General features: G+C 34.6%; 1 protein-coding gene across 4 annotated transcripts in view; it reads right to left on the bottom strand.

Moving 5' to 3' along the window:
- Nucleotides 1-26,829, bottom strand: part of MXI1 (MAX interactor 1, dimerization protein) — a 65,218-nt gene that overhangs the window by 19,494 nt on the left and 18,895 nt on the right. For all 4 annotated transcript variants that reach the window (XM_081158901.1, XM_081158904.1, XM_081158903.1 and 1 more), the window contains exons 2-3: nt 26,104-26,236; nt 10,094-10,123 (exon numbers count right to left, since the gene is read on the bottom strand). In XM_081158901.1, the coding sequence (XP_081015027.1) occupies nt 10,094-10,123; nt 26,104-26,236 (163 nt within the window). The remainder of the gene's footprint in view (nt 1-10,093; nt 10,124-26,103; nt 26,237-26,829) is intronic.

Genomic DNA, 26,829 nt, shown 5'->3' with positions numbered 1-26,829 from the left:
TACATTAATCTACATATCTATCTGCCTGAACATAAAGACTCTACGATCTCAAGAAGAGTGAAAAACTCATCACAAAGATCTTTTTTTTTAAACACAGCAGATCAAAATGTGGTAAACATATTTTGTCCCTCTTATTGAATTTATTGGAGTGACACTGGTTAACTAAATTATACAAGTTTCAGGTGCACAATTCCACAACACATCATCTGTACACCCCAAGTCAAATCTCCATCCATACCATTTATCCCCCCACACCCTCCCTCCACCTGCCCCCAACCCCCCTTCTCTGTGGCAATCACCACACTGTTGTCCGTGTCTAGGAGGTTTTTTTCTCTTTTGTTTTTGCTCAGTGCATAATTTTTAAAAATTTCTAATAAAATGCTCAACAGAGCAAGAACCAGTTTTAATATACCATATTTGAAATATACTAAAGTAGTTACAGATCATTTCCTATTTAATAAACTCTTGTATTCTCTATTTTAATTACTTCAATCTTTCAAACTCATAACTGCTTTTTTAACAGATATATATATATTCATCCACACATATACACATACATACATACATATTTTAAATTCTGGCATAATAAGAAAGGCTCTAGATGAATACCTGTGAGCACCAATTGGCTATTTCAATACAATCTCTTTAGCTAGAAGCATTTATGGAAATTCCCAGCATTCTATGATGTTTTCCTAAAGCTACTAATTCTAAACCAAGAGAGACGTTAGCTTTCCAAAAAAGAATAAATCTTCCTAAGGCTCCACCCAAGAACAATCTTCAGTTGATTATGGAAACTTCCATAAAAGAATCTGTTTAAATAATTATACAGGCTTTTAATGATGTCAAATTAAACAGCTATCAAAATAAACCAAGTTACCAAAAAATCAGAAGCAAAACAGGATGAACACACTGCAGATATTAAAAATAATAGGGAAGAGTCAGTATCTCAAAAAGCAAGCTGAAATTTAATAAGATGCTAATATCAAGTAATAGAGCTAATGCAGACAAAACAGGGTGACAGCACATAAAGGGCAAAACACGTATAAATTCCAAACATTTTGAGGAAATGCTTTCACAATAAAAAAAAGATGCCACAGCTTCTATGTCATTTATAGTAAAATTTTAAGTCACAATTGAGTTTCTTGATCTGCTGTACAAATTCAAATACAGAAAGAAATGCACTTTCATCTGTATAACCAGCTCACTCAAGAGGCACTTTCCTGTGGTACAACAACTTTAGTAGAGGTCCCATTATGAAGCACAATCACCACATATTTCCTAAGTGGGTCATATTACCTAGAATATCCTATGGGGACAAACTGTTCTCTCTGAAGCAGGGGTGGAAGACAAAACTATTTTCCTTGGGAAGGGAAGATATTTGCAGGGTAGCAAAGATCTCACTACATGACTTCCTAAAATATTTTCTATCTTGAAGTGGCAGGTCACATACACACACACACACACACACACACACAGCGCAAACAAAAAAAAACACACAGCTATTTATTTGACTTGGCACTTAACTTTTTTCTCTTAATCTAACACAAGGTGCATAGCCTACTACAAAAATCAAACAAACAAAAATGTTAATTATTAATTTACTAAGTACCTGTTATGTGCAAGACACTGTGTCAGACACCAAGACAAGCAAGTTACAGTCCCTCCCCTCTAGATATGTAATCTAGAAAGGAAGGATATTATGGTATAAGGGGGTGTAGATTAAAATTCATACAAGTGACACAAACAGTGAATAGATAGGAATTTAGAGGAGTTACCACACTTTGGAAATCACAAGAGACTTCGTGAAAAATGTACATATTAGCTGTACCTTGAAGACTGTGTGAAAAAGCTCTGGTTTGGGAATCAGAATATTCTCATCCTGACTTTGTCATTAATTAGCTCAGTGGGACAGATAACTTGGAGGGACTTAGGTTTCCTTATTCATAAAATAAGGATACTAGACTAGATGATTTTCTAAGACCCCTTCTAGCTTTATTATCTACAGAAATGTATAGGTGGGATTACCCATACGTTATTGCCTTTTGAAAATCTTTTTTAAATTCACAAGTAACACACTCTTACTACAAAACTCTAGTGATAAAAATCAACATGATAGTTTCCCCTTGGCTCTCACTTACCTTTCCCAGAGGTAACAAGTTTATCAGTTTGACATGCATCTTTCCAGAACTTTTCCAATGTATTTATATGTATGATTGTGGTATTTTTTTTTAAAACATAAATGAGATCATACTGGAAATACTATTTTGCAATTAGCTTTTTTCACTTAATATGGCTTGGAAATCTCTTCACATACACACATAGAGGTCTCCATCATTCTTTTTATCTGCTCCAAGTTTATGGACGTATTATCATTTATTCACTTATTTAGCCATTCCCCTATTGGTAGGAGTTCCGATTCTTTCTAAATTCTGGTTATTACAAACACTTTTGTTATTCTTGTTCATGCCTCTACATGCATTAGAAGTTCAAAAGGGGCGTGGGGAGAGAGCAAGTCAAGGAATCTGAGCCAAAAGTATAAAGGTAGAAAATATAGGGGAAGATGAAGAGGTTTGAACCAGGTGTCTATATTTTCAGCAAAAGAGGAAATAGGAGTCACAATAATATTCAGGGAAATATCTTTAGACCAGGAGTTAGGACATATGGGTCCTAGCCTTTGGTTCAAAAACTAGATCTGAGAGTAAAAAGTGGAACTGAGTACTTAAAATCTCAGAATTTTTTCAGACTAGAAGAGATCTTAATGATCATTCCATTCTACCACCTAATTTTAGAGAAACTAAAGTCCTACCCTTAAACTATAATGTGACACTGATAATGCCTAGCTTTGTGCTTTTGCCTCACACTCTGCTGAAGGCATTTTTTTTTAAAGTTTGAATAGTCACTGTGATAAACATTACAGGGAAACAATAAGCAAAAGACCCAAGATGGAATTATCCGATGAGGAACTGAAGGCCCGTGTCAGCAAGGCCATGCTGGGTAAGCTCACTGTGCCCATGCTGAAGGTAGTCTGCAAGGTGTACGGGCTGACGGGCAGGATGAGGAGTCCCAGCGGGAGCTGCTGGGGCTTCTAGAACTGACCAGAGACTTGTACACCCAGCCACCTTTCCACACTGTTGCCAGGTTGCCTGGTTTTGTTCTCAAGTTGAAAAACGTTTCTCCTGAGCCAGAGAGAGTCTGCCTGACAGAAGCCAGGGCTTTACGTTTATGACACTTTCTGCTGCCATGGAGAGAGCATAGCCCCCCCACTCTGCTGTGCCTTATTCTACTGTCTGAAAAAAGAGCCCTAATTTTGTACTGTAAAAAACATTCGTAGAACTATAAAACTTTTCATGTAAGGAAGGAATTCACAGATCTAGGTCTCCTTTTACAGCCAGGGAAAGCAAAACCCCAAGAAGTGAGATAACTTACATGACATCCACAGTCTACCAGTAGTAGAAATAAAAGGAAAAATTATTACCTTCTAACTTCTGGTACAATTCTCACATCAATGTATTACATATCCCCAAAGAAGTCATCTGTGTTGGATTCCAGGGATCTTTCTGACAATTTAGCTCCTAAACCATGTACAGTATTAAAATATACCTTTTTTCATTTGCTTTCCCCAAAATAACAACAAAAGTCACTTACTTGTGAGTTCATTAAGTTTCAACTTTTCTTGATTTAGAAGATAGGAATATAAGCAATGTGTTATGTGTTTGCCCTGGGGCTGAATTAATTATTCTCCAAGCAAATTTGTCTTCAAGAACTAGTTAGCAAATAACAGTATTAGGAAATTTTATTCTCATTACTGAATCCTCCCTGAAACCTGTGGTTTTTCACTAGTAACACCCATGGGACTTTCAATTGGCATTATTTTACTAGAACACACCGAAAAATATAAGCAAGTACAAAATAACTATCCTCTTCTCTCAAAAGCTAAAAATATAGCAAAAGACTAGGAATCTCTTCATTTTTAAAAGATAAAAAGTACTAAAGAAGTCACTCATTTAATAAAAATATTTCTTACTAATATACCTCTTGGCATGCCTGAATTGCTAAATTTGTACCAAAATAGAAATTTCTTCAAATGAAGATGCTAGTTTAAGAAAAAGTATTTGAATTGCATCTATCATTACTAAACCAATGTTTATCAGAACATTTACACTGCAGTAATTACTATATACAACAAAGGAGTTTAGTAAACTAGCATATTGCCTTAAAGTCTAGTAGAATTCTGCTGCTGCATATTATTATGAGCATCAGTATAAAAGGTATAGTCAGTTTTGTGGATCAAACACAGTTCTCAAAGTTACATATAAAATAAACTTTTGTATACTGCATCATCTAAAATATATCAGGAAAATCTATTAATTAACCTATTCCTTTTTTAAATTACAAATTCATAGTTTGAGAGGAAGTATTTTGTTAAACAAGTTATAGCTGCACTCAGATATAGTCTCTGCAATCACTTGGATAAAAAGCTACTACATACATCACTATAATATTCACCATGTCAATTATTTAAAGTCTGACTTAATTATTTGTTTATTTCTAGAAATAATTTTAGAATCTGAATTTCAAGTTATAATATTTCTGAGTTATTTTTAAGACTAATGATCTCATCTCTTCCCATGTATCAGTTGTAGAATTGATTTAAACTTTAGCAACTGGATAGCTGAAGTTCTGAGAACACATGGTTTCTAGAATGCAACCCTCGTCTGAGTCAGCCTCTGTCACCTTGCAGCCTGGGTCAGGGAGTAGAAAGCTTAGCCTTAATGAGCTATTTCTGACAAAGGTCAATATAAAGACTGTGAATGTATCTAGACACTACTGCAATGACTTCATTGCATAGGCTGCATTTCAGATGTGTAATTTCATCCTGGCTATGCTTCTTCTATTAACCATAAATTTTATCTCCAAAACCCACCCATTACTTCATCTCTATCTCATATAACATTCAATTCTTACTCTAACAGGTGCCTATCTCTGTACTCCAACAGCTATTTTTATAGTTTGTCTACAGTTTTTAGCATTCCTACCCATATGAAAATACAGTTAAAATATTCATTTACTTGCATACAAAAATGAGTGCACCAATTACATGTCTCTCTGTCAAATGACATTACCCTGCATACTGTTTAATAATGTTAATTTCTATATTTATCTGGTCCCACAGCTTCATAAATAGTCAAATTCTATTAAGTAAGTGTCCTATACTTACCAATGCTTAGCTACTTTTTTAGTGTTCTATAGTTACCCTTGAAAACTGAGTACTATAACTGGACTCATACTGTTGAAGAACTACAAAGAATAAATTTTTCTTCCTTAAGAATTTTACATAAATTAAAAATAAGGGTGTTGGTTTTCTATCTGTAGACTAAAAAAGGAAATTAACCATCAATTTTTATATGCCAAATCAGAAAGCCAGATCAGTAGCTATTTCCTGGTCTCTGGACAATGCTGTTTCTTCTTCCCTACACAATTATACTTTTTAAATTTTGTTGTTCATGATCTAACAAATACAGTCAAGTTATATTTTATTATACCTTAAGTGAAACTAATACAATTGCCACATTTGTTCAATATATGGTCTTAATTTCATAGATTTCACTGTTAATTAGAGGCTTTTAAAAACCTTTAACTATATACCTTTTTTATATTCTACAGAGGCTCATTCTTTCCTCATTGTCAAGTAAACTACATTAGGCAGCAGGACCATGTAATATATTGTAAATTTATCTGTGGTTAATTACATGTCTTAAACAATTGTGAAGTGTTGAGTCATTTGTGCAGTGCCATCAGATGATGACATCAGCACCTTTTAAAGGCCGAACTGCAAAGTTAGTGGACTTTTCAGGACCTTTCCCCCAATCAGCGGTGGCTGGTATGATGAATGGATGACCACAAAGTTGGTAACAACACTAATTAGCTATTTCGGTGAGTATAAAGTGGTATCCTGTAGTTTTGATTTGCATTTTCCTAATGACTACTGATGTTGAGCATCTTTTCATGGGTTTAATGGCCTTCTGTATATTTTCTTCAGAGAAATATCTATTCAGATCCTTTGCTTGTTTTGTGTGTATGTGTGTTTTTAAACTGATTTGAGAGAGGAAAGGAAAGGACGAGAGAGAGAAACATCGATGTGAGAGAGAAACATCTATCAGTTGCCTCCTACATGCACCTCCAGTACCATGTTGAGGAGAAATCATGAGAGCAGACAACCTTGTCTTGTTCCCGATCTTAAGGAAAAGCATTCAGTCTTTTACCACTAAGTATGATATTAGCTGTGGGTTTTTCCTAAATGCCATTTATTGGGCTAAGGAAGTTACTATAATGTATTTTCATACTGAGATTTGTATCTTAGCAATAAACCAAGGTTAATACCAGCTTTTGATTAAACTTGCCATAATTATCAGACCCAATTCAAAACTGTAGACTCCTGGTCCAGCTACAGTTATATATATCAAACCTACAATAGAGGTTTAGTTTCCTTAACCCCATAACTTGTTTTTAATGCAAGTTCTGCCAAATCACCCTTGCTATTTGTTTTTCCCTCCTAACAAAACAAATGTACATTTTTCTAGAATGTGCACACTGTATATAAAAGTGTATGTTCTTTTTAAACAAATGTCATACAAGCACCCAAAATATGCAGCTAAAACCAGTTATATTCGTTCTGCAAGGAATCCTAAAAAGTCAGGTGATGTACTAAGAAACCACTGCCTTATCCATGGTCACAAAGATTTACTCTTGTATGTTGTTCTAAGATAAGATGGACTAAAACACTTTGTCAAAATTTCCATGTCAAATGGAGACATGTAGATAATCTAGAAAAAAATAATGTATTCATTATCATGTCCAAACCATTAAGATAAATATAACTAATATATTAAAAATTCTAACACAAGAAGTTGAAATTATTTATGACATTCTAGTCTCCAAGCATACATGAATCTTTACCTCATAAAAATGCTTACCATTTTCAACTCATGGAATGAGAAAAGAATAAAGACCTCACGAGTGGACCATATACTACATCAGGAAAATTGTTCCCTTTACAAAATCACCTGTTTTTATTTCAGTGTACTATATAATCCTAATGAATTGAAAGAATCAATTAGCCTCTTCAAAAAGGTTATTGACTCTTTTCTTATAAGCAAGATAAAGTCCTGCATAGTAAAAATCCTTTAAGATGTTCCCACTTATCAAGTTTTTTCATACAATTTACTTTTTTTAAAAAAAATCCTCACCCAAGGACATGCTTAGAGAGAGGAAGGGGGGAGGGAGAGCAAAACATCGATGTGAGAGAGAAACATCAATTAGTTGCCTTCCATACACTCCTCAACTGGGGATCGAACCTGCAACCCAGGTATGTGCCCTGACTGGGAATTGAATTGGCAACCTTTCAGTGCCCAGGACAACACTCAACCAACAGAGCCACTCTGGCTGGGCCATATAATTTACATCTTAAGAATTCATTAAATATTCTATTATCTCCTATGAAATTATTTTATTATAATGTCTGTTATGCTCTCAAGAGTACTTTATATATTTGTCGTTTATCACTTAAGTCATTATAAGTTCAGTACATATCATTGGTTACAGATATACTCAATAGTACACAGAATCATTTTGTCACTCAGTATTTACTGAATGAGCTGCTATATGTTAAGGGTAAATAAGACAAAGTCCCTGCCTTCCTGAAACTTCTAGGCTAGTGAAAGAAGTCAGATAACTCAAACAAATAATTCATAGATAAATGGTATGGCAACAGAAAACACAATGTGATAGGCAGTGACTGGGGGGCCATTACTATCCTCTAAGGAGATGACCTGAGAACTAAATAATGATGAAGAGTTAGAGCAAGGACTTTCTAAGCAAAAAGAAGAGCAAGTGCAAAAGCCCAAGATGAAAATGAACATGGTGTGTTTGAGGGGGAAAAAAGAAAGCAGTGTTAGCTAGACCCTAGGAGATGAGGGACCGAGCAGTAGCACTCCGCAGGCCACAGATTTTATCTAAATGCAGTGGGAAGCCAGTGGAAAATTGTAAACAGAAATGACGGGATATGATACATCCTTTGAGAAGGTCACTGTTGCTGCTATGTGAAGACTAAAATGTGAGAAGGAATGAATAGCAGTCGTTGATGGAAAACAATCTTTCTTCATATGGTTTCTTGGTCCTCTCTCTTGCTTTCTGTTCCCATTTCCATCACCTGACTGCTGATTCTTATATATTCTACTACACGGGCTACTTCAACAACATCCAAACTAGTCTGTTCTATAGCTAGAATATACTTTTTTTTGAAAATGCTTTGATTGTGCCTATCTTTTTGCTTCTAAAGCCTCAAAAACTCACTACTGCCTACAAAATAAAATCCAAATTCCTTGACATTCAATAACAACATTCTGCAATTTAATTCTAAACCACCTTTCCAGCCTCATTGCCTACTATTAATTTGGTAGGCTGTCCTTCCCTCAATATGGTCTACTCACTCTTTGAACACAGCTTATGACACCGCCTCCCTGCTTCCACGGACTGCTCCCTTTCCTTATTCTTTCCTTAGATTCAAATTGTTTCTTCTTCATGGCTCGGCATACATTCTCCTTGACTATCCGCAGCAGTGGCTCTTTGACTGTGACCACAGTATTCTACATCATGATATATAAGTTTCACAATTTTACGTTTAACTTTACTTCAAGCAATGCACTCTGATATTTTCTATTCTATTCCTTTTGCAAAGTGACTCACTAAAATGACTACACAGATCACAACTGGGTTTCAACGTCCAGCCTGAAAACCAATTTTAGTGCACCTTTCTAGAATTCATTGCTAACTTAACTAGATCCTGGTACTGAAAGATGAAACCTGTAATTACCAAACTATAATGACCTTAACCTTAAAAATGGATAGGGTCAGTATCTCATACTTCATTTTATCTACCACGATGCCAACCACAGGGTTTATTAATTGTTACTGAAGAAAAAGGCTGATATTAAACACAGCTATCATATTTATGATCAGATAGGATCATGATTAGGTCTGTTTTGTATTCCCATCATCTTATTTCAAATTGTAGTTATGCTGGTCAAAATGGCTAGTTTTTAATATTGCATAGTGGAGGAACACAGTAAATATTCCATAAATGCTTATTTTCATTTTTGCCTCAGAAGCATGACAAAGTCTCACCACCCTTCACTGGACATGCTTTTTTTTCCTAAAATCAAAAATACTCAGGCACTTCTACTCTGCCTAGGAAGGCATTATTAGTCCATTATCCTCCTTTGGGCCTTCTAGCTTTGCCAAAGTTGCAATAAGAGTGAGCCTTTTGTGTCAATAGAATGACAGTTATTAACGTTGAATGGCCTCTCCTGCCATCAACACTAAGGTTCTTAACAATTAAGGTCCTGTTAAAACTGTTGTTCTTTCAAAAACACCATCAGTAATTTTAATTTAATAAAATAAAAATAATGAAGCAATCTAAAATTTGTACTGGTTTCTACTCTGGCAAAGGACCCAACACATAAGATAATGTAGCCCGGCTATCATGGCTCAGTGGTTGAGCACTGACCTATAAACCAGGAGATCTGGTTTGATTCCAGGTCAGGGCACATGCCCGGGTTTGGGGCTCAATCCCTAGTAGGGGACGAGCAGGAGGCAGCCAATCAGTGACACTCTCATCATTGATTTTTCTATCTCTCTCTCTCTCTCATTCTCCCTTGCTCTCTCTGAAATCAATAAAAAAAAATACTTTATTTATATATATATATATATATAAAACTACAGCTTTGGCCAGTGTGGAGTCATCCCAGGCACCAAAAGGTTGGCGGTTCCATTCCTGGAAGGGAACATGTCCAGGTTTTGGCCTCAATTCCCAGTAGGGGGTGTGCAGGAGGCAGTCGATAGATGTTTGGCTGTCACATCAATGTTTCTCTTTCTCTCTCCCTTTCTCGCTTTCTAAAAATCAATAAAAACATTTAAAAATATATTCTCTCTATATATATATGACTACATACGCATTATTACATTATTTTCACAAGTAGAATGTCGAGTTTGCTTTTTAAACATAAATGAATGCTGCACCTCATCACTGACTCACCGATTCTTTTCCAGCTCATTGTGCGTAGATCTAAAAAGAAAAGAAAAAAAGAGCATTAGCCATGTTTTGTTGCTAAGGCCACAGAAAGGGGGATTAGTTTAGTTACTGCTATACCACATTCAGTGAATTTATTTAATAATGAAATATGTGATCAGATTTCTATAAGCTCACTCATCAAGAAGAAATAGGCTACACTCATTAGGACTGTTCATTCAGATATGTTTTCAGTTAATAACTAAATATTCTGAAACTGGAGTTTAGTTGTTATTTTAATAAAATTAATACTAACGCATGTTCTTTTGCCTATTTCTAGTATCCCACATTTTGTTGCTTGGTAGACATTATATCAGAAATTTAAATTCAAATATAATCTCATTTTTGTTTAAAATGTGAGAAAGAAGTCTATGTACTTCTATGTCCTCTTCGATCTCCACTTGCTCCTAACATAGGGAGAAAAAGTTTTGGCAGCAAAGCAGCTGAAATAGCCTTGCCTTACTGCTAAGTGATACAGACAAATTCAAGCCTCCCTGCCTTTTGTGTAAAACATAAACAAGAAAAAGTTATAGAAGAAAGAAAAATAACATAAATAGAAGATATAATGATAAAATAAAGGCACATATTTTTAAAAGACTGGGAGGATATACCTCAAAACGCTAAAAATGGTTGTTTTCTTTTCGTGACTTTTTTTGTTTTGCTTATCAGTATTTGTTATAATAATACCATCTATTGAAGAAGCATAGTGTCTGCTAAAGAGTGTGCCAAGCAGTTAACATATGTTATGTCCATTTTATCCCCCAAACAGCTCTTGTTTATATATAAACAATATTACTGAGGCTCACAGAGGTCAAGAGAGATGCTCTTGTCCCAAGAGTGTAAGTAACAGCCATGATTAAAGCCCAGGTCTTTCTTAGTCCAAAGCCCAAGTTCTTAACCACCTGGTGACAAGCAATACTGAAGAGAGGTTTAAGGGCACAGACTCTACGGCCAGACTGCCTGGGTTCCAATACTGAGTGGCCTTGTTAAAGTGCTTTCATTTCTCTGTGCTCAGTTTCCTAATCTATGAACTAGGAAAAATAATAGTACTTCCCTCATATTATTGTTATGAGGAATAAACAAGTTTACATTGAACAGCAAAATATAACAAACTCTGAAGTTAGCTACTATTAAAACTATGTTATACTAGCTCTCTTGAATGAACATGTATTACTTGTATAATAATTTAACATTAACAATAACAGGACTTTTATAAAGGAGAATTTAAGTTCTTGTCACCAGAACTAAAATTTTAACCATTTAATATAGTGTATTCTTGTTAATGTCAAACGCCTTCAGAATACTGCATTACTGATTACTTTAATCTGATGTATTTTTCTAATGGATGTTTAATAATCAAATTTCTAAATTTTAACAATAAGAGTGTTTTTGTGTCTCATAATTTTGTGGAAATTTTACCCACTGTCTTAGTTCAAGAGCGAAAAGACTTCTCTGAGTTACTGTCTCCTGTTCACCTTTTGCTTTCTTGGCAGTTTCATAAGGTCCAAGTGACACAGGATGAAAAGGACAGACGTTCATTTTCAAGTGATTACCTTAATTAAGGGACTTTTCTCTCAAAGGAGGTAAAAAAAAGAATCTTAGGATTCTTTGAGAGTTCAGCCAAATTAAAGACAAAGATATGTACAATTCAGATGGTAGAAACTATAAAAACAGGGACTCAAAGAGTTCAATACCCAATAAATAAATTATATTACAACTAAATCTCTATTATCATATAGGTGTTTATAAAAAGTTTTAAGTTCTTTTTTGTTTAATTGAAATGTCAAAGTAAATCAATAAGTAAGAAGAGGAATGGGGCATTTTTAAAGAGATTTAAAACAAAAAATATTCAAAATTTGAGTGGGTAATCAATAATAAAATTCCCTACTCCCTCTTAGTAAGTTTTGGTTTTAATTGCCATTATCTGAGAAGAAAACTTAGAACAAGTAAGATAAAAACAATGAAATACCAGAGTAAGTAATACATGGAAACAATCTATTTAGAGAGAAGTAGACTGTGTACCATAAACCTATTCTAAACAGTTCCACAATCCCATATACAGCCATAAATACAAAAGAGAATATACCCAAAGATAACCAACTGTTGAATTCCAATATTATATTGAACCTATTATCAAAGAAGCATCAAAAGAACATAATCTGACTCCCTACTGTGAACAAAATTAAAACAGCAGGTTCTTCCCACCTCCCAGACTTTTCTTTATTATTTATCTTCTGTCTAAAAAAATAGAAAGTGATAACTAAGACTATGAACTTTTTTACCAAACCAGGAAATGCATGCCATATCTAGTTATACCACTAGCAAAATTAAACAAGATTTCCAAATACCAAGAAGCAAAAATGATCATTGTATTTGTACAAATCTTTATCATACTGCCATGTTCTTGAAATTAAAAAAAAATACATTAGTAGTGTTTACTCCTATTTTGATGGCTGTTTTTAGCCTGTAACCTCAAGTCAGTAAATACTGAGTATCTTAAATGTTCAAGGCTGTCTTTGGCTGTGAGGAACAAAGATAGTCTCTAGTTGGTAAATTAAGATATGTATAGAAATAACAACTAAAGGCAAAGTACATATATGAAAAAAGGTACAAAGTATTGTGGGGGTTTAAAGGAGGCAGAGTTTACTTCCAAATGGGGCTATCCAGGAAAACTTTAGAAAAAGGTGGCATTTTAGTATGGGGCTTAGATGATGAGTACATGTGCTACTAGCAGAGACTGGACCTGGTAGGGTGAGGACATTCCAAGTGGAAAGGACAATATAAGCAAATAATCAGAGCTGTGAAGTCCAAAGCAAAACCAGAGAACAACAATGTATAGGTCATAAAGGCCCATGGTGTTAGAGGAAAAAATTCTAAATATTAACTCCCTTACACTAACAGCATAACTTTGGACAAATTCTAACCTCTCTGATTAACAGTTTCCTCACTTGTAAAATTAGAATAAAAATCACATGACTTGGCTGGGTTACTATGAGAATTAGGGAAAAATATGTAACAGCATCTAGCATGTAATAAGTATTTGGTAAATGTTTACCACTGCAAATATTCTTATTATTTTTATTTCTTTATTAATTTTTTTAAAATATGTCTTTATTGATTTCAGAAGGAGAGGGGGAGAGAGAGAAACATCAATGATGAGAGAGTCATTGATCGGCTGCCTCCTGCACGCCCCCCTACTGGGGATCGAGCCTGAAATCCAGGCATGTGCCCTGACCGGGAATCGAACCGTGACCTCCTGGATCACAGGTAGATGCTCAACTGCTAAGCCACACCGGCCAGGCAATATTCTTATTATTTTTAATTAGTATTACTAAGTATTAAGTATATTGGAATTAGCCTGGAAATAAAAAAACATAATGATGAAAAAAAGAAACTGAAAGAAAAGTTGGTGTTTTCATTATTTAGTTAGCTGTGAGGATAGTACAAGATTTAGGGTACAACAGAGAGAAAGAAACCTAATACATACACAGAGAAAGTAATAATCTAAGTAGTGCTGGCAACAAATGAGTAACTGAACTGATCACGTACTGGCACATTCAGAAACCACCTCTTTGCTCCTCTGAGCCTGTGTGTCCAACCAAGCCCTTCCAATAATGTGCCACTGAAATATCCAATTGTGATAAATTCCCTGTAAGGCTGAGATGTTCTGAATAATCTATCTGGTTAACCCACTGTTCTTCTCCAAAAAAAATGCACCTCTGAGAACAAACACTAATGAACTGTCTTTCTTTCAGACACCCTTACTCTGAATGCTTAACAACTTCCAAGAACAGAGAGAATGACATTTCTATCATTTTACCATTGAATCACAGGTAATCTTTTTTACAAATAACATCCTATAAGAGAGATATGCTAATGCACTTCTTATTTGATTGGCAGTCATTATCTCAATCAGATCTGTGACTTTTCATTGACTACAACACAGCTCTAATACATAAACTTTCAATTCTTTAGGGTACAGTTTGGTGACAGTAAATAAAAAGCGTAGAGTTAAAACTGCACAAAATAGTACGAGTAGTGCCACTGTGGAAGTAAAATAAAAGGCCTCATTCCCAGAATTAATATTCACTTTTAGCAAAAGAAAAAACCTTTATCTTTGTTGAATTAATGAGCCAACTCCTAATTTATTAACATTTTTTCTTTCACTTACTTTCTAATCCTAAAGTGCCTAACGGATGTTGCCCTCCACACAATGAAAAGAACACATTCTATGAAGCTAAACAAATATCTCCTAACTGTATCCTAAAGCTTATACTTCATATACATATACTCAAAAGGCAAGAAACACAGAAAACTTCACCTACATTAGAGAAAGGGCCTGCAAAGTATATACCTGAAGGGGGTTAAAAGAATTAGTGGGATAGTAAAACTTCTATTTATATTTATTATTCTTAAATTATCTTGTATTTCTAAAATATCAGTACAGTAATACAAGTATACAATTATAAATACATTCTCATATATTGGGGATATAGAATATTTTTTTAATATTTCAGACTTTTAGAAAAAAATGCATCATGAGAAATTTGTTGCTTCTTCTTTAACAATGACAAAAACATCACCACCACAATTAAGACCACAAAAAAGCAAGGGTCTAAAAGGATGCATAACAAAAACTACAATAAATTTTTCCTTAAAACTTATATATCAAAGCTGAATATATGCATACCTTATGACTAAACATTTCCACTTATATACCAAACTAATATATGCATATATGTTCACCAAAGGACACACAAAAGAAGGCTCATTTTTTTCATTAGCCCCAAAGTGAAACAACTCAGATATCCATCAGTAGTAGAATGGATGACTAAATTGTGAAATATTTGCATAATGTAATACTATATAGAGCACTGAGAACGAGCAACATTATGCAATAACATGGATGAATCTTCATAATTTCAACATAATGTTGGATGAAAGAAGGCAGACACACAAAAATCCATACTGTGTAACTCCATTCATATAAAGTTTAAAAACTGGCAAAATTAATTTATGTTATCAAAAGTCAGAGAGGGGGATGACAGTGACTGGAAAGAGTCAAGAGAAGGGCTTTTAAGAAGAGTCGGTAATATTTTATTTCTTCACCTTTGTGAAAACTCATCAAGCTGTACACTTAAGGTTTGTACACTTTTCTATATGTACATTTTCAATAAATGGAAAAAATGAAAAAATTACATATACATTGAATTCTGTAAAAATCAATACATTTTCAATTATAGCAAACACCTTAATTTAAGTCTCTGACAAATCCTTTGGCATACTGCATAAATATCCCTAAGTTATGTACAATTTTCAATAAATGTGTAAGTACGAAAATCATACATAGTAAGTTTTCTAAGCACAATGGAATTAAATTAGAAATCAATAACAATAACATAACTAGAAAAAAAATCACTATTTGGAAGATGTGTCACAAATCAAAGAATGAATTGCAGAGAAATTAGAAAATATCCTGAACTGAAAAATAATGAAAACACAACATATCAGCCCGGCCAGTGTGGCTCAGCAGTTGAGCATCAATCTATGATCCAGGAGATCACGGTTCAATTCCTGGTCAGGGCATGTGCTAGGGTTGAGGGCTCCACCCCCAGCGAGGGGGAGAGGGAGTGCAGGAGGCAGCCGATCAATGACTCTCTCTCATTGATGTTTCTCTCTCTCTCTCCCTCTCCCTTCCTCTCTCTGAAATCAATAAAAATATATTTAAAAAAATAAACAACCAACAACATATCACATTTGTTGGATGTAGCTAAAGCAGTGTTTAGAGAAATATGTTTAGCTTTAAATCCTTATGTTGCTGCTGTGGGAAGCTCAAAATCAATTATCTAAGATTTCACTTTTTTTTAAAAAATATATCTTTATTGATTTCAGAGAGAGGAAAGGAGAGGGAGAGAGAGAAAGAGAAACATCAATGATGAGAGAGTCATTGATCGAGCCCGCAACCCGGGCATGTGCCCTGACTGGGAATCAAACCCCGATCACCTGGATCCTAGGTCGACACTCAACCGCTGAGCCACGCCCGGCCAGGCAGATTTCACTTTTAGAAGCTAGACAAAGAAACAAACTGCACCAAAAGAAGTCAAGCAATGATTCTCAACTGTGGGATATTTTGCCCACCAGAAGACATTTGGTTATGTCTAGAGACATTTGTGGTTACCACAATTTGGGAGATGCTACTGGCATTTTGTAAGGAGAGGCCAGGGATGCTTCTAAACATTTTATGATGCTCAAAACAGAACTATCTGGCCCAAAATGTCAATAGTGCTGAGGATGAGAAACTCTGAAGTAAAGAAATAACAATGCCAAGAACAGGAGTGGAAAAAATAGAAAACAGGAAACAATAGAGAATATCAATAAACCTGAAAGCTTACTTTAAAAAAAAAATCAGTAAAACAGATAAACTTCTTTTAAGACTGATGAAGAAAAAAGACAAAAATTACTAATATGTACAAGAAATAACCAGTATCAAAAGTGAAAGAGGGCACACCACTACAGATCCTACATATATTAAAAGGATAAGAGATTATTATGAACTTTACACCAATCAATTCAGCAACTTAGATGAAATGGACAAATTCTTAGAAATGCATATTATTAAAACTGACTCAAGAAGAATTAAAAACCGTGAATAGATTTGCATCTATTAAAGAAATTAAGTTTGTAATAAAAAATAAAAATAAAAAACTTTCCCCAAAGAAAACTCCAGGCCCAGAAGTCCTCATTGGTAAATTTTACTAAGCATTTAAGGAATAAATAATACCAATCCTACAGAAAATATTTCAAAAAATAAAGAAAGAGGGAACATTTCCCAGCTCATTTTGAGCAGTGTTATTACCCCGATACCAAAAACCTGACAAAGAAACTACATTGGGGAAACAAACAAAAAACCAGACTACTATACCTCATAAACACAGACATAAAAATTCTTAACAAAATATTAGCAAATTGAACCCAACAATGTATGGAAAGAATTGGTTTAACAATAAACAATTTATCTGGTCTTCGTCCCAACTTCCTGAGACAGAGCTTCTAAAACCTTAGAAATTCCCAAGTTACAGTAATGTCTCCATTACTCATGGTGGGCCCTTGGACCACACTTGAGTTTATGCTAAGGAGATGACTCACACTGGAGTCTGACCATGCCAGAAAGACCAAATATGTGATTAGAGGGTTGCAGCCAGTTTAATATACACATATTATTTTACATATTACTTTATGTTACTACATATATTATATATACACACACACACATATGCCTTCTTCCAACTGGCTACCCTCACCATTTATTAGTTTATTTCAAGTGTTGAAGGAATCACTGCTTAATATTCATTCATTCCACCTCTAGTTCTTTTTAGCATTTGTCACATGTTCAAGACTCTTCATTATCTTGCTGCAATAAATAAAAACAATCTTTTCTTTTAAACAGTTTTACTGAGATATAATTTAAATAATATAAAACTCACCCATTTTAAGTATACAGTTCAATGAGCTTCAGTAAATTTATACAGCTGTGTAACCTTTACCACAACCCATTTTTAGACCATTTCTGCTATCCCAAAAGTTTCTTCATGTGCATTTACAGTCAATCACCATTCCCATCCCCTAGTCCACCACTTAAGACTGCTTTCTATCTCTATAGTTTTGCCTTTTTTATAAATCTCATATAATGAAATCATGTAATATGTACTTTTATGTACATATTATTTTTTTTGCAAAAAAAATAAATAAGGCAGGATTTTCTAGGAAAATCACAACTATAAACCATACACAACAGCATTATATCCTTACATTGTTAATCTCCATATAATTCTACTTAATTTATATATACTTAAAATATTCAATTTTATATAGATAAATCATTTTGTTTCTTTAAAGAGAGGATTAACTATAATACTGATGAAAAATTCCATAAAAATATTAGACTTTGAGTTTTGGTAATGTCTTGATAAACAATTATTCTATAGAAAAATGAAATTCAAATACTTCTTTTTTACTCATAGTGCTATTTCCAGGAATGCAACCTGCCTTCCAAAGGACAACTGAATGGATAACATGTTAAAATGATAATATTAGGTTACACCAAACAGTTTTAGAGCCAGGCCTAGAAGTCTATATTTTAAATTGTAACTTACATGCATTAACTGTTAACAACAAAAGGCTACAGAAAAATCCCAAGGGACTTAGTATTAATCACAATATACTGTCCAGACTTTTTATAGAGACTGAATATCACTTTTATTGTTATTCATAGAGAAGATATATATTATCACACAGGACTATGATGATCAAAATTAAAAACCTGAAAATTCACATTTCTTCTAAGACCAAGGCAAAGTTACCACATTTACTCCCTCTAGTTGGTTTTATTGCATAAAAGGAAAGGTTCTTTACAGTTCCTCAAAAAGAATCCTATTACTGTCCTTTTCTAATTAATCAAAATAAGAACAAAGGAAAATCAGTTTCTTTATCAAAATATATGACTGACTAGAGACTGAAATTATGTTCTATAATTTAAAAATGCCCATTTCAAATGGCTTCAGAGGTTTCATCATGTGGCCTCTACAAGTGGTGTTCAGTGTTCTCAAAAGACTATAAAAAATATTTCCTGTAATAAACCAAATGCAAGCAAATAAGTGTCACCCTTTTATCCAATGTCATAAAAATAAAAATAAAATCCATAACACTTTCCCCTGAAATGTATGCAGTAATATTAATAACAAAATTATCTAACAAACCAAATATTTTCTCTTATAAAAAATTAGTTACTTAGATTAAAAATATAAGGAATTTCACTCTAATACCAAGTTAGGGAATCCCTATATCTCCTTGAAGGCATGGTAAAGTTAATCATTGAACAGGTATATTCTGTGAGTCTATATAGCATTTCTATAATAACCTATTTTAATCTTTTTCTATAAACTTAAATAATTTACTCTCTGTACTGTAAGCTGACAAATAAAAATGACCCTGTTATAACATATAACTGACGTGTTACCATTTTATAATATTCATATCATATCTTTCCAAATATACCATAAGCTCCTCTATGGCACGGAAGCAAGTACAGCAACAGTTATATGTACATAGTCTAACTTCAATAAATTTGGTTACTAATTAGTTTTAAGAGAGTAGTTTCAATCGCTAGTAAAAAAGGAAGCAAACTGCAAAGGACGAAAAAGAGCAGTGGTGGGAAGTCATTAAAGCAGAAGGTACAGGCCACACATTTCAGACATTTAGCAGAGCAAAAAGGAGAGCACTAACCCATAAATTTCAGGTTATAGACACTGAGTCTTGATTTTTAAGTATATTATTACTAAGGACTATTTGCTGATCCTAGAAAAACAAATCCCAAGGATTAGTTTCATCTCCTAATTCTACCTGTGGAAGTTACTTTGCATACCATTTGAGTTTCCTCACCAAAAAGAGAAGGAAATTCTACTTTAGCTCAAAGAATTGTTCTGAAATTCAAATGAGATACTAATGTATGTTAAAGAGCTTTATACACAAGTAGTATATTACATGCAAGGTGTTACTATTATTGTTATGATTATTATTGAAGATGGATTCTACCGTTTAACCCAGCACTCCAATTCTTCATGTTTATCCTAAGGATCTAGGTGAACAAATACATAAAGGTATCTGTACAAAGATGTTCATAGTAGCCTGTTTGGGCTGAAGAAAAAAATCTAAAAATAAGTTAAATGTCATCAATGAATGATTGGCTTAACAGATTATGGTACACAATTGAAACAGAATATCATGCTGTAATTAAAAATGATTTAACAGATGTGTATGAACATAAAAAATGTTCAGGATAAGTGAAAACAAGATTACAAAAGGTGTAACCCTGAGATCATCTATCAGACTTGATAGGGTTCTCTATTTTCCCTATACTAAACTCATCACAATTTGAAATAATATTTTTATGTTTACTTGATAATATGTGTTTCCTTTACTAGATGGTGATAAAAATGATACACACACACACACACACACACACACACACACATAGTGGGGAAAGGTCAGTGAGTATTTTAAAATGTAGGAAGCCAAAATGAAAAATTAAACAACCTAGCATGCTTAAATTACATCAGCACTATTGACCAAAAATGGGGTCTAGAAATGTATTTTGTCAAATCATACCATCCAACCTCTTTGACTAGATTAGTATCTGGAAAACTGTCTTCACTTAAGAAATGACAAAGAATCATGCTATATCCAAAATGAAGAAATGCCGTTTCATTTGTAAGAAGAAATTTAGAAGAGAAAGCTTTCTTCAGGTCGACAGTCTGCCTAGTTAGAATGGTGTATATACTGCTTAAAATCCAACTTGATTAAACTCAACTGCCACTTACATAGCTATCATGCTTAGGCAAATCACTTAGCATCTCTAGGCCACATGTGCTTTAATCATAAAATGTGCTTTACCTTCATAAAGCAGAAAACTATACGAGATGAAATCTTGAGTTCCCTTTCTATGATTTGTGATCTTCCACATCATATATTTAATATTCTGGCAAAAGGCCTCTCATCAAATAGGAACAAAAGCAGTTATCCTACTGACTTACAAGGCATGATCATTTAAGTCTCCTTCAAAAGATATTTCCACCAAGGAATATATCTCTAAGAAACCTAGCAACAACAAACTTATGCTTCAATGAAGCATTTAATGGAACGTCTGCATTTGTTTAGAGTGAGGTATATATATATATAATTCTTGAGAATTTTTCATTTAAAATCAATTTTAGTGTAAGACAGAATATCACAGAACATACCACACAGGTTGTGTTAATCACTCAACATTTGGAAAAGACTGAAGAACAATACTAACATCATTAAGAGTTTAACTGCTACTAATCTTCACTTTTGTCCTAAAACTTTGGGAGTTTTCTATTGGACAAAGAATCAGAAGCTATTGCTTATTATAGAAAATTTGAAACACATAGTAGAAAGAAACTTCACAAAAAATAATAAGGCTTTATCCAATTACTCTGTGAACAAACTGGTACATGTTTAAGAATAAAAATAGAAGATATTGCCACAAATTAAATGCAGAAGCAGATATAAAATCCAAGTATCTTCCATTAAGTCAGACATTAAAGGTATTTGTAAAAATGAAAAATAAAATGAGAATAAACACAGAAGATATAATAAATCTCAAATTATTTTCACTAGGGGGGTGGGGATCGTCTACAACTATCCTAGGAAAAGAATTCACCATCACCCCCCCCAAAAAAAATCTAATGATCCATGTTAATAAGACAGACAAAAAAGATATAAAGAAGAAAATAAAGCAATACAGTATATTCATTTCCTATAAAATAAGATTAAAACATTTCATTATTCTGTAGCTGAAAAGTTAAACTAATGCCATATAAGCAAAAGGTAAGTTGTTTTGTTTTTTAGTGTTCTCAATCTTCACAGATGGAACTGAAATACTGCTGCTGCTGTCATGAGATTCTTTGGTATCCAAAAGATACTAAAGAGGAGAAATTTTTCATCAGCTTGACATTCAAACACAAATTGGTGCTCACTACTTTCTAGATCACTTGAAAATAATGCAATTACTAAGTATATGTCACAGGTACATACCAATATTTGACAAACATAGTTCTCTGCATATACAGTTTTGATATTTTATTTTTCATGACAGAGGGTGACAATAGAGTTTTTAAAAATTAACTGCAGCATTCTGTAGAGCTTGTGGCTTGAAGATTTTTATTCTTCAAACATCACATATTGTTTTCCTTTCCAAATCCATTATCATTAACATCTTGAAAATACAAAGTAATCAAAGAGTTTGCTAAAACAAGAGTTGTATATTCTCCCATCATTTCTCCTTCCAGAGTCTAATACGGTAGGCAGCACAAAAGAGGAAGTCAGTTTCAACTTAGAACAGTCTACCTGGAGTTTTAAAACCTTGCATTCTTTGAGAAACATCTATTGTACACAGGGCACTGTGATAGGTACAAGGCATAAAGCTTTACGTAGAAGAGATTCAATTCTTGCCTCCATGGAGTTTTTAGTCCAACGAATGAGACAGGGATTAATCATACAATCAGATTTTATTTCTACAAACTGTAGAAGGAAAGGTAAGAGTGCCATGAGGTATGTGAACATCTGATTTACTTTGACAGGTGAGGAAAAGCTTTCCTGAGGAAGTTATGATTGAATGGAAGAGTGTTATTAGGCAGAGATAAAGCGGCAAAAGGGGAAGAAAAATTATTCCCAGCAGAGCCCTAGCTGGTTTGGCTCAGTGGTTAGAGTGTCGACCCACAGACTGAAGGGTCCCAGGATCAACTCTGGGCAAGGGCGTGTACCTAGGTTGCAGGCTCAATTCCTGGCCCCAGTTGGGGTGCGTGTGGGAGGCAACCAATCGATGTGTCTCTCTTACATCGATGTTTCTTTCTTTCTCTCTCTCTCTCTCTCTCTCCCTATCTCCCTCCCTCCCACTCTTTCTAAAAGCAATGGAAAAAATATCCTCAGGTGAGGATTTAAAAAAAAAATTATTCCCAGCAGAGAACAGAGTACGTGCAAAAAAATAGGCGGAAACATTAGAATTATATTTGGGGTAAGAGTGGTTGCAGAGATACCAGTTAGGAGGTTATGGCAGTTGTCCAGGTGAGAGATGATGGTCTTCTGAGATTAGGAGGGTAGTAAGGAAGATAGAAGGCAGATTGAAGAGACAGTTAGGAAATCAGTGTTACACGCTGAAGCCACAGAGTAGAGTTAGGAGCGTTTCAAAGACTACAAATTTTGAGATTTTTTTTTTCAGTTGTGAAACAAAACAGTAAAGAATCTGGGAATGTGAGCTATCTGATACTCCTCAATGAGCCAGGCAGCGACTGTAGCAAGGTTCTCTAATAACAGTAACATCTCAGTGAGGGTGACCTCAGGAAGTAAGTCAGAAGGCCATGACCAAGAATACAGTAAAGTCGGCCATGTATTTAAAAAATAATTATATATTATAGATTCCAAATGTCAGTCAGAAGGATCCCAAATGATAAAATTATAAAATTACTGGGGTTTTTTCAAGGTACAAGTTTGTAACATTACGTGATAGCACTTATTTTCTTCCCTTTGTACTTCTATGAAAATAAGATTCAAGACTTGGGGGAAAGGAGGAATAGGAATTTATAATATTAGGAGTCAACTAGCAACATAAATTTATAAAATAACATTTTACATCAGGAATATCTTATTAGGGAAAAAAGGTCAACCAACATTGTATCTTAAAGATGCTACCATGTCAAGGAAATCAATGTCATTTTATGACATACTATACCAATGTTCAAAATGCATAACAGGAAAAGCAACTTCCACAGGGGTAGCTTTTTAATAAGGAAAATAAGACATATGTACTCATCAATTCTATTCCTTTCCTTGTTTCAGATGACTAATAAATGGAAAATTTTTACAAGCCTTCTTTCTTTCTGTTTTATGTAACCAGTATAACAAAATCTCTATTAAATCCAGTAATAGTCTTAAAGTTAACAGAAGTCTACAGTTTCCCCTTACAAATGGACTAACAACACTATTTCCCAAGTACTCCGGTACTGGAATTTGGTCTTTGCTCCCCTACTTCATGAAGCAGAATTTTTTTTTAAAATAGTAAGGAGGAATAATTTCTAGTGCTTCACTTTAACATACTAGTTTTTAATCTATAGGCCCCAGCTTATATCCCATTCGAGTGAACCTTGAGATAATATATTCTGAAATCTACTTCTCTCTCTATTTATATTCCCATGAAAAGTCATCTTCCTTAGCCTTGGGTAGTCCAGTGAACATGTAGTTATCTTCCCTTGGGTACTAGAAGAACATAGCATGATTGTAGTTTTACAAATTTTCTGACGTGCTGTGTTAAAACACATAGTAATTAGCACTGTGGTCCCATACACAATAACAGAATCCTAACAGGAACACTAGCATGAAAGAGAAACATCACTTAGTCAAAACCCCAAACCGAGCAAAGTATGAGTCAAAAGATGACAGACTTATTAATGACTTGTAACATAATTGGTAAAATCTAGAAAGGCACATTTATTTATGTCTCTATAATCTTTGAGATGTTAATAAAAATGTCACATCTGCAGTGATGGGGTAGTATGGTGAATAACTAATTGAGTAACTGGTCTCTAAAACTGTGAATAAATCAGTGTCATAGAACTTGAAGGAAGAAAAGACCGTGGGGAGTATGTATATACTCTCACTATATGTAGTCTATCCTCTCTTTTTAAAAATAAGAATGTCAAGGGACAGAGAGAAAATGCAATGAGATCATATATCTGATTTCTACTAGATAAAAAGACTCAATAAATACTTGTAGCACGACAGAAACCAAGTCTGGTGTCCTATCTGGTACTCTTCCCAGGTCTCCAAATTAAAAAATAAATTTTTTCAATCCATACATGGATTGAAAAACCCACAAATTCCTGAATATAGGTCTTACTTGCTAATATCTTAACCACAGAAACTATGAAGAGCATGAAAATTTATACTTATATTTTTAAAATGCTGTGTATCATACTACATATTTTCATCCCAAACCTACTATATTATCAAAACAAACCTTCTAGACCCACACATGAACATAAATATAGCATATTAGCCTTATGGTTATTTTTAAATTAAGTTTAAAAAATGCAGAATAGTCTTGAAAAAACGAAAAAAGGAAACATACAGCTTTATAGACGAGTTCAAGAGAGAAGAGCAAATCCTGGTTTTGCTTCAGTGATGTCATAAATGGAAGACCTAACCTTTTGAGCTCTGTCATCTACAGGAGTTTCATGTTTTCTGCATCAATTAGTAAAAGCACCTAGTCCTACTGCCTACCTAAGTGACTACCCAACTACCTATCTGAAGTTTTCCAAAGCCTTCAAGCAATCTTAGTTACCCAGAGACTGCTCTATGGCCCTCCAAAATGAATATTTATATTCTCTAGACAAAGCTTTGGGAATCGGGGAAAGGTCTCGATTCCTCTCATCCATGGAAAAGGCAGCATCTGCTGATTTTCTTTTAAGACAGCCTTCTGAAAATTCTAGAGATGAATCCTTAGAATTCACTGGCCCTCTAGAACAAAAACACTGAAAAGACAGCCAGACACTACCAAAAATTTTGAAAAAATGGAAGTCAACTGTGTCTGAGTATACCCAGAGAAGCACTTTCTAGGGAAATGTTCTGACTGAAGAATAAGCTACTTTCCTTTTTTCTTTTGCTTTAAAAGCTCCCTTACAAATTCACCCTTAGTAAATAAGAGGCAAAACTTTCACAGTATGGACTTCGCCTTCATCCTTAAGCAACAAACAGACCATGCCCACTAACTTCCTACTCTGCCTAATAATATTTCTGTTCCTTTAACAAAACCCTTAATTCTGCTTTATATCCTTCCTGAGATACTTCTGAGTTTTAAAAATTCTTCTTGAATCATCCAAGCTTAAAGCTGGCCCAAGGTTACTTTAGCATGTAGTTACACGCATGTACACATGCTGCGAAGCCTCTCAACCTACTGTCCCTCTAAATCATAGACTCCCCACTTAATAATCCAGCAAGAACTTCTTTGCTTGTCTTTCTAGATTCTATTCCTTCCCTTCCACACAAAGACAGGTTATGATTCCTAGACTTTATTGTTTTAAAAGGGCCCAATATGCACAGCCCAAGGACACGAACAACGGTGGGGAGAGGGACTGGGGAGAGGATGGGACGGGGTGGAATGGGTCATTGGGGAGAAAAAGGGACATCTATAATATTTTAAACAAAAATAAAATTTAAAAAAAATTTTAAAAAATAATAAAAAAAATAAAAGGGCCCAAGGTTGCTGATAAAATGAACCCATTTGGCCCTTCGGTGTTGCTCCAGACTTGGTATTAGAGGACTGAGGTCAGTAGGTCTGGCACTTCTGCCTGAGCGTGCACCCCCTCCCTCCAGTTGTCTTTTCTAAACCTCCCCCAGCTTGCTACCTGTTGGCAGTGCTGGTGTTGCTGCTCCCGCTGCTGTGTTTCTGTGCCCGGCTCAACCTCCGTGGGGGCTTTGAATGCTGCAGCCGGGGGCTCGGCATGGAGGGAAACGTTGAGGCGTAGCCATGTTCACACTCTAAACAGACAGCAAGGAAAAAAGATATGGTAAGAGGAATATACCCAAATCCATGGATCCACAGAGTCCTTGCAGTAACAGGTTGTTAAAACAGGAGAAAAAAGCGAGGTGATATTTTTCCTTTTTTTTTTTTTTTGGTTGCAAGATAAAATTCCCAGTCCTTTCCTGGACATCAATCCTATGACATTACATACAGACGGACCCAACCAACCACCTGGAAGGTGTATGGATGCTTCCTCTAAATCAAGTCATTTATCCCTCTACGAAATCCTTTTCTCCAGGAATTCTTGACTTACCCTAATTTCTGAGCCTGGTTACCATTCATCTCAATTACTTCACTTGTCTCAAAATTCCCCTTCTCCTTTAACTCTCCCCATTCTAGAAGGTGTCACTCTAAGTCCCACATCTTCACTACTTAAATAATTCAATCACCTAGTCTTAGAAAGATATTTTCTCTCCCGACATCACAATTCCCACTGTTCCTACTCTTCATACCCCCATCTCTACATCTCCGTTAGTATCCATCCCTAAAGGGATCAAGGCATCCCGTGTGGTCCGCCTTGATCCATCGCAGAGGTCGCTTCCCAGGGAGC

This window comes from Miniopterus schreibersii (assembly GCF_964146895.1).
Source record: "Miniopterus schreibersii genome assembly, chromosome: 14".
Lineage (NCBI taxonomy): Eukaryota > Metazoa > Chordata > Mammalia > Chiroptera > Miniopteridae > Miniopterus > Miniopterus schreibersii.
The sequence above is the reverse complement of the archived record's forward strand: the minus strand, read 5'-3'. Positions and strand labels throughout refer to the sequence as shown.